The sequence below is a fragment of the Jaculus jaculus genome, chromosome 4 (assembly GCF_020740685.1).
Source record: "Jaculus jaculus isolate mJacJac1 chromosome 4, mJacJac1.mat.Y.cur, whole genome shotgun sequence".
In the NCBI taxonomy this organism is placed as follows: Eukaryota; Metazoa; Chordata; class Mammalia; order Rodentia; family Dipodidae; genus Jaculus; species Jaculus jaculus.
This window is the reverse complement of record NC_059105.1, coordinates 59622826-59636711: the sequence shown is the minus strand read 5'-3', so window position 1 is coordinate 59636711 and position 13886 is coordinate 59622826. Positions and strand designations below refer to the sequence as shown.

Here is a 13886-nt window from a genome sequence, read left to right as displayed (position 1 = left end):
ACCCAACAGGGGGAGAGAGCTAATGCCCCTGTTGAGGCCTTCTCTACCTCAGTATTCCTTTCTCTTCACTTCTCATAAGTAGTTTAGCATGTATCCATGAAGAGCATGTACTCTCAGGAGAGCGAGCCAAACTTTCCCTAATTCACTATCATTCCCAGTGCCTGGCATGATGCTGTTACTTAGTGGAGATTCAAGAAATACATGAAAATATACAAATGAATAAACCATTTTGTATTGTTTATTTAATATACTTTACATGTTAAATATACATCATTTACTGTTTCCATGTTGTTACTTTTACCTTTAAGATGCATAACACAAATATTTAAATAATTTCCCTGGTGTTGAGCATCTTACTAATACTAATACAAATCATGCTGCAATGAGCATCTTTCTAAGTAACCGTTTATATTTCCTTGAATATATAATTATTTCCTTCATAAATACAGAAAATAATTTACTTGAGCTAATGGAATAGACATTTTTATGGCTCTTGGTTTAATCTATGAAGTTTTCGTCCAAAAGTAGTCTCTACATTTAAAAGGCCACAAAGACTATAAGCAGCAGAACTGCTAGTGAATTTTCAAAGTATAGTATTTACAATTTTTAACTGGATATTAACTATTATGTCTTTTGGGTTATGCTAATGATTGGGCGCAATTTTAGTTGGAAAGAAATAATCAAACAAGGGCTGGCTGGAGAGATGTCTCAGCAGTTAACGACTTGGGCTCTACTCCCCAGTTCCCATGTACAACCAGATGCACAAAGCGGCACATGCATCTGGAGTTCATTTGCATTTGCAATGTGTCCATTCTCTCTTTTTCTCTCCTCTCTGTGTAAATAATTTCTTTAAAAATTAAAAAAATAAGCAAATGACTTTCCCTAAACCAAAATGCAGGACAGTCCATGAATTCAGCCAATTATAGGTGAAAAATATTCAGGAAAGAAATACTGAGTATATGGAGATAATTCTCTTGTCATCATTCCCTAAACAATATAGTGACACAAGTTACACACAGTATTACATTGTGGTAGGTGTTATAACTATTCTACAGATAATTTAAAGCACTTGGAAAGTTATCTATAGGCTATATGCAAATGCTTGCCATTTCATATAAGTGATTCAAGCATCCAGATTTTAGTGTACTTGAGGAAATAATTCATCAATGGACACTGAGGCTGTGACTGCATATTAGTTTCACATAGATTAAAAGTATTTACTTACAGAGAACTAAGACAAAGATTTGATCTGGAAAATAGTATCTCAATGTAATGGACAACTTTTTACTTAAATGGGCAAAAATCATGAAATTAAGATAAAATTATTAAGAAAAAGTTCAAATGTCTGAAAGTAAAGAATAAAATAATCTCTATTATGACAAGAGATTTTAGTATTTGTATAATTTCATACTTTGAAAAGAACCACATTTACTTTGAGACTAAATCATTAATAGCCTACAATAAATGCCTAAAATAATCATTTGCCAAGAAAAATAATTTCACAAGAAGCTGGAAATAAACTATGTGGGCTGACAAATGTTTCCTCATTGCCCTGTCAGCAGGGACTGTCATATAGGGGCATGTTTCTCATTTAGATCTCGTGTCCCTCTGCTAATTCTTTCATCTTTCATTATGACTAAGTCTGGCTATAGCTTGAGCTGCTTCTCAATTCATAGCACCCTAATTTCTGCCTGGACAGTGGGATATGTGTTGGGATGTTGAATATTTTAGCTGTGCATAGAGTGGCTCGTCAACATAGGAGGTGGCATCCATCATACTGAACACAAAAACCGTAGTTAGGCACTGTATTATTGCCTTATCCATATTGCAGGGAGAGTTTCAGAGCTTCCATCATGAATTCTACTTACTGACATTCTACATATGCTATGTGACTGCCATATACATATTATAGAATCTAAGAGCTACAGAATATATAATGGGTGAGACCCATAAGACAGTGGGAAGATCAAGGGAAGAACACTTCTTTCATTACATAAAATTGTGAAGAAGACCAAAAAGGTTCTTCCACATCTTTAAAAGCCTCACTGAAAGAGTCCATATCATCAAGTGTGAATTCGTGGAATACACACATGCATGTAATTAACATGATGCAAGAAAACAAAGAAGAAAGTAAGTGCAAGTCACAGTTGCTTGTGAGCATAGCAGGATGTGATCACAGAGTCAGAGCTTGGAAAATCTATGAACAAACAGTTGTTTTTATGGTTATCATTTGAGTATCGGTTATGTGATAGGCACTGGGCTGAGCATCTTGCATTTATTAGCTCATTAATCCTGACAGCATGTTAGGAGGTAGGTGTTAATACCCCCATTTTATAGATGAGGAAACACAGCATGACTTGATCAAGGTTACCTGAGGTTAGAGGTGGAGCTAATAGGTTTGACATGAGGTTTATACTCCTTTTACCATGCTTGGTGAACGATACTTGGGAATCCTATCTTGCTTAATGTATCCTTGTAAACATCTTCTTACAGCTTATTATTATTATTTTTTTTTACCTTGTAAAACAGGTAGGAAAAGGAACACACCCCTTTGGGATGTGAGGCTATTCTAGGAGGAGGGTTACTTAGTGGGAAAATTCTTAGACTTAAGAAAATCATACTACTACTCAAAGGTATCATATCATGGGAGTGGAACTGAGGGATGGCTGAGGTGATACCCTGATGTTGAAACTACCCTCTGACTTTGAGATGACCTTCTCTGGGAAGGAAGTACTCTTGGCTATTTCTTCCCTCTTGTAAAGCTCACTTTACAGTATCTTTAATGTGGTTGTTATAACCACCCTTAATTAAGATAGTACATATGAAATACTCAGAACAGTGTCAAGCGCATAATCATTAGTCATATGCTAGCTGTTATCAGCATTGCCGTCTCAGTCTGTTCTTTGCAGCTGTGACAGGGTACCACAGACAGAGTACTTTGTAATGAACAGTTTACTCCTTGTAGTTGTGGGGACCAGGGTGTCTAAAATCATGGCCCAGGCAGTTTAGTGTGTGGGAAAGACACATTTTCTAGATGGATCTTGTGTCTGGTGAAGGTCACTGTGCTGTCTTAATATAGTGGGGGGCAAGCAAGGATGCAAGAAATGGAAAAGGCTGGGTCCAACTCATCCTTTGACTGGGAATCCACTCCTGTTATAATTGACCCTCCCATGATAACATGAATCCTTTCCTGTGGGCAGAACCCTCATGAGCCAACAACACTTCTTGAAGTTCCCACCTCTCGACACTGTTATAGTCACAATAGCATTTCAGCATGAGTTTCATTGAGAGGGCACATTGAAATGGTTAAAATTCTGCCACGGGATCCCCTAAAACTTCATGTCCTTATCACATACATAACACATTGACCCCATTCCAATCACTCCAAAGATCTTGATTTATTCCAGGATCAACTTCAAACTCCAGAGCCTTATCAAAAACAAATATGGGTGAGAAATACCCAAAGTTCATTCTAATGTTACTTCCTTGTAGCTGTGAGGCTTGGCAATCAAAATCAATGATCTATTTCCCAAATACAGTGTTGAGACAGACATAGCACAGACATTCCCATTCTGAGAGTGAGGAACACCAAGGGAAAAAAAATTGAGTCCTACTAGATCAGACAGCATTGAACTCTGAAGGTCCAAAGTAACTTCTGAGCCCAGAAACCATGCCCTGCACATGCTCATGGCTTTTCTGACCTCAGCTCATGAGCAGCTCTGAGTCCCATGCCTGCAGTTGTCCCAGATTGACACACTGGAGCACTATAGTGCTGGAGTCTTAGGAGTGGCCCTACTTCTACCACTCCAGTAGCCACTGCCCTACTTGGAGTTTCCTGTGATGTCCCTGATCCCACAGTTCTTTTGGGCATTGTCCCAGTAGGGGCTTTCTTTGGTGACTCTACTCCTGAAACAAATCTCTGGGGTCCCATGAAACAAGGCATCCCTGGAAATTCAGATGGAGAAAGTCATGTTCCCATAGTCCTTACATTCTGCAAACTCTAGAAGTCAGTACCAGTGGGCACTGCCAAGGCTTTACCCTAGTACTGTGGAGAGGAATATATATATGATATATATAAAGAAATAAGGGCAAAGCACTTTATCATGATGCTATCAGGAACATATTTTCTAACAGTACTAGATCATAAGCACCATTGGAACTGGGCTCAGAATCCTAAATATATGTTGCACACAGAATCTAAAATACTCATCGAGCAGCTCTATTTAATCAGCCACCCATGTCGGAAGAATATGCTACAGTAAGAGAATTTTTTCTGAAGCAAATAAGAGGAATGTCATTAAAATATAAATCATAACTTTTGCTGAGATCTCAAGGGCACTTGTGGTTGTACATTTACAAAATTATTCAATGTACATACAAAGTCTTTTATATTCCAATATTCTTTCAATATAGAAATGTTGTGAATAAATGCCAGCAAAAGATATAAACCCAAGTTGAAAGACAAAATGTCTAAAGACCAGAAAAGATTTTTGTGGGTGGCAGTCTTCATGAAGAGAAACCCAAGGTTTTGCCTGTAGAGGTGGGTATATCTTATTCCCAATATACCATACGTTAACAGATCTGAAGTCAATCATCAATCAATCTCAATGCTGGGCTCACTTTTCTCAGAGCAATACTAAGAAATAGCTTTCATAAGCAGGGCAAGTGACAATAAATGCTCATCATTCTTTCTCTCAAAGCTAGGTAAAATGAGCAAAAGTTTCAAAAGTTAACTTCTAGAGGAAGACAAATATTTAAAGACTCTTCACTCTAGCCTGGCAGGCTGCCCCTGTCAAATTCAAGGTGCGTGGGCAAAGATGGAGGCAGTTTCATTTTTTAAATTGACTTTGAAAGTCTTCATGATATATGAACATTTCATGAAAACATGAGCTGTAGTATAATGGTCTGTTCGCTTTAGACAGATGGGACTCATTTACGTTCTACATGACTGTACCTCCGAACTTCAGACTTAAGATGTTTGTCATAAATATAGATAATCTATTATTTTATGAGGGCTCCTCAATCTTAGTTTCCTGGGTTCGGATAGGAGTATGCTAAATTTACGATGGTGCTACTCCAAATGACAGACACTGCCACAACAGAACACGATCACTTGCTTCTGCTCAGTGGTACAAGGTCCCATTGCCAGAGACAGATGGGGAAAAGACAGAGTCAGGAAGGCCTTGCTGGCTCACTAACAGAGTCTTATAGCAGTCAGTGGTCATGAGATGTCTCTTGGAAAACTTGGCCTCATTTGTGACAATACATCCAAAGTAAATCCACAGGGGAACCCATACAAAGGATTAGTCTTTGACCCAACTGAAAAAAGTTTAAATATTTTTATTTATTCACTTGAGAGAGATAGAGAGAAAGAGGCAGGAGAGAGAGAGCATGGGTGGCTGGGGCTTCCAACCACTGCAGATGAACTCCAGATGCATGCACTAACTTGTGCATCTGGCTTATGTGGGTCCTGGGGAAGCAAACTGAGGTCTTTTGTCTTTGTAGGCAAGCACCGTAATTGCTAAGCCATCTCTCCAGCACAAAAGTTCTCTTTCATAAGAAGGCAATAGGGTGATCATCAGGAGATGAAATGGCCTTTAGCTGGATGATAACTGCTCACACCTGAGTAACAGCTATGGTGCAAAATCATCCCAAAAATCTAAAATGAACTCTGAGCTATCAAAGTCCCCTTCCTCTCATTCGCCAAATATCATGGGTTTGAGGAAAACAAAAGCATTGAAATCTTTTAGAAGAATTGATATAGATTGCTATTGAAAATATAGGCAGTGCTAATGCCAAATGAAATGCACCATTTTGGAGGCAGGGTGAGACTTTCTGTGCTGACAATGTGCTATTCCAGTGTCAGCCTCATCTTGGGAAGCACATTGGTCATTCTAGGTATGTCAAGTCTCCAGCTTTAAGCTGGGGCATTGAGGACATTTCTTATGTGCTATGTACCAAAAATGAATGATTTTTTTCAGACTCACTCTTGAAAAACACTGAAGCCTTCAAACAAAGCTTTCTTCTAGTGCAGTTGAACACTACAGAGAATAACTTCACAGGTACTTTGACCAGAATCCCCTATTGTTACTGTTACAGTGCCTACCAACAAGGGATCAACAGTTAGCAAGCAACTAAAAAAGAATCTATAGTTGTACTTACTAATTGTGTAACAGTTTGTTAAGTGGTATCTGACAATGCTCACTCGTATGCTTGCCTGCATCCCTCCATGTCAGAGAAGTCCAGAAGTGAGAGAAATAACAGAAGCAGGAGGAACAACAAGCCCTGAGTTTCTACTCCTTCCTGATTCTACTGGAATTTGAGCTATGAGGCTTTATACAAACCACATGAAATTGCCCAAATCCCAGGTTATCTATTAGTACTATGCTGTTGAGAATAGCTTAAAGGAGGTAACCATGTAGTATTTATCTTTATATCCCTAATATACCATGTGGTGAAATTATTACTAGGTTGAAAAACACTTGGGGTGCAAAGAAATGCTTTTTCTACTCATTGTTGTAACCCAGGATCTGGCAAAACATACACACAAACACTACTACAGTATAGATAAAAATTGTACATTGAGGGAGCAAACATAAGTTGTTTGCTGAGTTATTGAACAAGAGGTGAATACTGATTTTAGCTCTCCATCACAGAGTTGCTGAGGGGGTTGATATGAAAATATACATGCATCTAGATTTTGTAAACTAAAAGAAATTTAGGGTGTTCCCATGTTATGTTTCAAGAAGAACATTCTGCTTCCATTGTCTTTGTTCTTAACATCATGTATAAATTTATCTCTAGAATTTGAAGCCCTTCCTTATACTTTCCTCAGTTTAGACAGCAACTGGCTAAAGCATGTTTAGTTCTAAGTAGTTTTATGAACTTGAAACTAGCAATGTAGTTTTTCTCTATCATGGTACTGAATTACTTTTTTTTCCCCCAGTTACAGCTCAAATATAGTCATGCGTGCGAATTTTATTTTTCACATATTTATTTGACAGAGAAAGAGGGTGACAGAGACACTGAGTCAGAGATGGTATGGGTGTTCCAGGGCCTCCTGTCACTGAAAACAAACTTCAGACTCAAGCACTACTTTGTGCATCTGGCTTTACATGGGTACTGGGGAATTTAACCTTGGCCATCATGCTTTGGAAGCAAGCCTTTAACTACTGAACCATCTTTCCAGTCCCTGAATTAATTTTTTATGCCCAATATAAAGCCTAGGCATATGGCTTATTAAATTGACTTAAAATATTTCATTATTTTCAAGAAATGAATTGGTGACTCTATATTTTTGAATCTGTTATGATTTATGCTTTTATAATGCTATCACAAAAGAACCTTCAGTTTGATGTGTGGGCCATACTATCACAGGATGTATATTGTCGTATGGCATTATGACACTTGAACTCCAGGGAGAGATTTGGGTGCGGTGTCTGGCCAACATGTTCCAGCCCAGCCATCTTCCTGAGGCTGCCAAATTCATGCTGTGTTCCGACCCCAATTCTCCCAAAGCACATTCTCCTCCTTCTCACTGTGCTTCAAACACTCACTGATGCATCATTTAAAGTTAGGCAGATTCTAGGAGACCAGAAAGCCATTTCTTTCTATTTTACTTCTATTCCAACATCTAAAAAGTGAGTGGGGCAGCTAATTTTACCAGTCATTAATGAAACAATTAACTTTTAAAAATTACATAGTCAGAATTTCTTAGAAATAAAATTTCTGCTATCAAAGTTTAAAACTATTTTGTTTACTAACCTAAGAGAAAAAAAACAAACAAACAAAAAAAAAAACAAAAAAAACCCCAGAAAGTTTGCCATGCAACAGAAGCCAGAATCATGTCTCCAAATATAACACAAAGGAGAGGCATGCTCTACTGAGTGTCAAACTAGCTGATATGGAGGCTTTCTTAGCTGCTGGAAGATTGTTAGAGCACATCTTAGAAGAAATAGTGTAGCCGGGCGTCGTGGCGCATGCCTTTAATCCTAGCACTCGGGAGGCAGAGAGGTAGGAGGATTGCCTTGAGTTCGAGGCCACCCTGAGAATACATAGTGAATTCCAGGTCAGCCTGGGCTAGAGTGAGACCCTACTTTGAAAAACCACACACAAAAAAGAAATAGTGTGTGCTCTTGAAGAGCACAGAGAAGTCCTCTGAGGCTCTGTCCTCCTGATCAGATACTCCACAATCACACCTCACCTCCAGTGTTGCTTAGTGAGTCTTGGGGTTCTGCTGTCCCAGACATTTCTTACCTTAGTACATGTGTAATGCAGATTCAGACCAAAGTAACTTTTTTTTTTCCTGGTAGGTAATTAGCTGGGGACTAATCCACAGAAACACGGATACTACCTTGCCTGCTCTGACAGGACTAGAATGGGGGTCTGATTCAGTCTCATCCAAGAAGGCTGCAAACAACCTCCTAACCCATCCTTACCAACAGCTTCCTGTTTATTTCTCAGTTTCATAGCCTTAGCCCCAGTGGATAAGCCCTTCCTAGACAATGTTCCTCTTGAGCCCTCCAGCCAAGCAGATCCCTCCCTACACACTTGAGCCTGATGACATGTCTCATTCTCATTAAATGTATGAGTCATTTAAATGGACCTGAAACACGTGTGTAAGCCCCTTCTTCCTGGCTTCTATTCTTCCCCATGTGAGGGATATTTTCTTGGTCTTCTCTGTTCCTTCCCAGCCTGACTGTGAATGGGGAGAATTTCTGGTTTGGACACTTTCCTGATTTGCTTGCCCTTTTATCTTAAAGGTCCCTAAAATAATCTCATAATTTACCCTTCTTATTTATTTATTTATTTATTTATTTATTTATTTATTTGAGAGCGACAGACACAGAGAGAAAGACAGATAGAGGGAGAGAGAGAATGGGCATGGCAGGGCTTCCAGCCTCTGCAAACGAACTCCAGACACGTGTCCCCCCTTGTGCATCTGGCTAACGTGGGACCTGGGGAACTGAGCCTCGAACTGGGGTCCTTAGGCTTCACAGGCAAGCGCTTAACCACTAAGCCATCTCTCCAGCCCAATTTACCCTTCTTTGAGTCTGTTTTCAATTCTTTACTAAGGTGGGTCATTGAGACTTGAGAGCTGCTGGTGTGGGAGTTCTAATCCCATACAGCTCTCTATCACCTACCTGATTCTTCCTTGCCCACAAAATGTGCTTTCCTTGAACAACACAATTGCTAGGTTGATGCTAAAATATGAAGCTAGACGTTGGATTAGTTAGTTCTATGGATGGTACAAATGTCTAGCTATTTGAAATCTAGTGGCTCAGACATCAAGTGACTAACACTTTCACTACCAATTCAGACATGTGGGAAACACAGACACTACTTAAAACCTCTTGATAGGAGATCTTCATTCAGAAGAAAAAGACCACTGCAAGGGAATTTTGGTCTCATAAGATTTGGCAATCACCGAGGAATTGTCGCTATGACTGTTACTCTAATTTTTGGCTGACTCCTTAGAGGCAATGTTGTCTAAAATAAAACATTTCAGTCAATGAAGTGTCATTTCACCAGCCATCTTTTTCCTTGCCACATTCCACAGGGACCATTTATAAAGGACTGGTTTTCAGGTCTTCTGTTTTTCTAAGACAGGATTTCAAATTAAATGAAAGTCAGTTCCCAGCCAGAATCTGTAACTATGACAAAACTGTAGGAGCCTCTCAAGGGCCCAGAAATAGGCTTTTATCAATTGCTTTTTAAAATACATTGCTTACATTATATTGTCCATATGGGTGAGGCTTCTAATTTTCCAATTATAAGATTCTATAAAATACACATGGGAATTCTTATTTAGAAGCTACATTTAGCTAAGGGTGAGAAAAACACATATATCTATTTAGCAAATACTCTATTTTAAAATATTGTCACCATTCCACAATAGTGGTATTGCTTTTGTAGTTATTATGCAAAAAACAAAACATTTCATTTGCATAACACACAAAATTGGGAGAAACAAGTGATATGAATGATACCATCAATGTGTTCACAAATGTATGGATTTTGAGTAAGGTAACATGGAAAATGAGATATAGGGGTTTCTATATTCCTGGGCTCCAAATCTGGGAAGGCTCACAGTGAATGAGCTCACTACTGCTAGATCACAGAACGAGAGGAAGCAGGATTAAAGACCTCCTAACACCTATTGAAGAGATGCTGTACTTGAGAGCTGTGTTTTCACCTCTCCTTACTCTCATCCCCCCAAGGTTTGTATAGATCCCCCTGTTCGAGTTTTTGTTTAAACCACTGATATCCTTGACCCTAGTTTGTTCTAGTTCCACACTCAGCAAACACAGTGTCTTGTGAAGCCTCTGTTTTGTTAACATCAGTCTTTAGTGAATGCTTACAGTCTAGTGTTGGAAGGAAATCCTTGAACCACTGAGTTTTGCTTCAATATATACATATCAAGCATCCTATCAGTCTCATCCTATCTGTGATTTTAAACAGCCTCTGCTGTTTACTCTTTCTAGCACCAGAATGATCTTTCCTTCATTCGAAACCCCTAGCCTTTAGTTTTCTCTACTTTTTCTTTTTCCTCACACTCCTACCTCCTTTTCTGTCCATTACTTTTACTACTATCCCTAGAGCAAATACAATTCCCAGATAATAATATAACTTAAATGAAGCATTGAGCACATTCAGTTGCAATGTTGAAGTATTTATAGTATTTACTATTTGATTAGCTTATGTCATAAAATAAGCTGAAAAAAATAGAGTGAAACAAACCTCCATCATTTTATCCTTTTACTTATAAGTTCAGCTAGAGGTAAAGGCCATAATTCAGGTAATAAAACCTTTGGCAGGGGATTGTTCATAAAGGCAACCATATTATATAGAAGATGAAATATGGCAGGAAGAGCATGATGGATCCTGTGCTTGTAAACATGGGGTACCTGCAGGCAAATGCTGGCCTTAATGTTGACCTCACCATGGGCTGATGTGTTGCTGAAGTGGAGAAACTTTTGCATATTGATATCAATATCTCATGAATTATGTATATGAATATATACATGGCTTTGTTCATTTGAAGGTAAGAAGTGCTATGTGACAATTTAATACTTGTCATCTGTTTATCTGATAAGATGATTTAGGAACTCTATCACATAAAAATTCATTATTGTACTGGAGGGATAGCTTAGTGGTTAAGGTATTTGCCTGCAAAGTCAAAGGACCCAGGTTCAATTCCCCAGGACCCACATTAGCCAGATGCACAAAGGGGTACATGAGCCTGGAGTTCGTTTGCAGTGGCTGGAGGCTCTAGCATGTTTATTCTCTCTCTCTCTCTGTATGTCAAATAAATAAAAATATAATATTTTAAAAAATATAAAAAACTCATTATTGCCAAATAAAATATCTTACTGTTAGGCTTTGGGACTTTTGAAACCAGCATCTATGGGACCTAAGCAATAACGGTTCCTGTGTGTGTGTGTGTGTGTGTGTGTGTGTGTGTGTGTGTGTGTATTTTATCTTCATCCATAAAGATTTTCTGAACTTTCTTCCTATGCTAATGCACTTGTCATTCTTCAAAGTCCATGGAGAGGCCCAGGAAAGGCTTTAGCTCTCCTCCTCAAATACTAAAGAATTTTTATGAGCAAAAAATAATCAGAAGTGTGTATTTCCCATAATATAGAAGACCCTAAAGTCAGAGACAAATATAAAGGAAGGGACATGTCCTCTTAGTCTCCTTTAACAGACTGTTCTCAATTAGCCACTAAAACAAGATGACAAATCCATTACGGGCCCCAAGGGCAGGTGTGAGAGTGGAAAAGCCTATTAAACATCCAACTTCATGGTGTCCACACTAAAAAAGAGGTACTATTTTTTCCCCACTGAGTGAACCTTTTGAGAAATATTACTCAGTCTGTATTGAAGAAGCATGGACTTTTCTTACACTTCTATTACTAGCCCATTTCCAATTATATAAAGCTCTTCTCTTAAACAATCCATGACTTTGTAAATAATCCCTTTAAAATATTTGGGACCATTTACAATTCTGAGAGCAAGTCCATGGAGATATTAAAAAGTCAAAACCTTTTATTATGAAGCACATTCCCCTGTTCATTTACTAACATCACTCAGAATACTTTCACCTCTCAACTCCTTGTTTTTTTTTTAATTTTTTTTAACTAGGATGAGAGAATATGAAACTATCCATTATCAACAAGTTTAAAAATTCCTACACCAAAAGCCAAGAATACAAACCATGAAAGGAAAGGAATAACATTATTTTATATCCATTTCCTCTTTTTGTCTTAACATGCTATGGTCAAAGCAGCTTTTACTTGTTTTCATGCAAATATATAGACACACACATAAATATATTTTACTGTAAATAGTTTACAACATGGAATGGCAACATATTAAATGCTTAGATTCTGTGCTAACACATATTCCTTCCTGTGAAGGAAACATATCAATATTACAAAAATAAACCACGACAGAGTAACATGCAACATCTGAGGGCAGGAGGTGGGGGGGAGGCAGGGGAGGTAGAGGAACACAAGGGATGCGAAGAACAAAAAGTGTCCTTGACCTGATTTGTCAGAGCTGTTGCCTGGGATTGCAGTGATGGCGCAGCTGGGGTTAGCCTTTGTGCTGTCCTTGGAAGAAACCATTTTGGGTTTATTTTTCGTTGCCTCTAGTGCTTTGACCTTCTTGGCATGTTTACTTCCTTTGTAGTGGGCCTCGGCCTGGCTCTACAAAGGAGAACAAATCAGGCTCATTTTTTTTTTTTGCTACTTACAAACACCACAATGGATGATCATGCAGGAAAAAATAAAAATAAAAAAAAAAAAAAAAACACAATCAATCATAGGCACCGCAGACAATTATACATCAGTGCTTGACTATGGTTTTGGTATTTCATGGAAGGGTAGACCAGTTATCCAGAAAGAGTTTAACATACCAACATACTCTATGTAACATGGAGGACCCTTAAAAAAGAAACAACTAGAAATTATGTGAGGAGACCACAGGGTCAGGGCAAAATTGTTATGAAGGTGAGGTTGGCTGCTAGTATCCTCCCACTACTGCCCCTTGAGGAGACTACCATCCCAATGGCTGGATGGTAGCATCTGCTTTGAATGTCCTACTTGTACATGCAAATATTGCCTTCCACAACCACTGCTCTTCAATTCAAAACCTGTCTAATCTGCATCCGTTTTCTTCTGGGCTCTGCTCTGACATAAAGAGCTACTATTGGGTAACAATGATACTACATTTCAGAGACATTTAAATGCTCTTCAGGTACTATTTTGATGTTTACTGTTTCAAGGACACATAATATATGCCACAGTCCTTGTTTCTGACTCAGTTATGCTCTTCAAGTCATAGCAGTTAGCATTAAACATACTTATACATAAAGTATATATAGAACTGTGACTTCAATACTAGATTAAAGGAAGGAAAAAGAACAAGACAAAAGACAAAACAAATTGCAGACAGCATTTTATAAACTTACTGACATTTGGAAAATCACCCTCGGCCTAAACAAGGTCTTTATCTTTTGAGAGTCTAGCATGAATATACACATTAGACAAAAACTCTAATTCACTTTAATTTCCTTCTGAATAGAGTGAAAAAAATCATGAACATACCTTTGGTAAAAACAAAACAGTACATACCAGGTACATTGGCTTAGTTATAAAATATATGATAAATCTTATATAAAATAACATGAGTAATTAGAGGAGTCCTAAAAATAATTTTCCTTATATCAACATTTATTATAATCTGTATTGCTTGAAGATGATAAAGCCTAGCAAAGCTTCACCCATACATGAAGTAACAAGTGCAAGGCAGAGCCACCCACCTGCATAGGTAAGTTAAATATCAAAACATGTATGCTACAGAGATGTAGAACAAAATTAACA

At 38.2% G+C, this 13886-nt stretch overlaps 1 protein-coding gene across 6 annotated transcripts in view; it reads right to left on the bottom strand.

The window, feature by feature from the left end:
* Znf385b (zinc finger protein 385B) overlaps window positions 1-13886 on the bottom strand; it is a 294054-nt gene that overhangs the window by 22185 nt on the left and 257983 nt on the right. For all 6 annotated transcript variants that reach the window (XM_045148245.1, XM_045148242.1, XM_045148240.1 and 3 more), the window contains one exon: window positions 12548-12710. In XM_045148245.1, the coding sequence (XP_045004180.1) occupies window positions 12548-12710 (163 nt within the window). The remainder of the gene's footprint in view (window positions 1-12547; window positions 12711-13886) is intronic.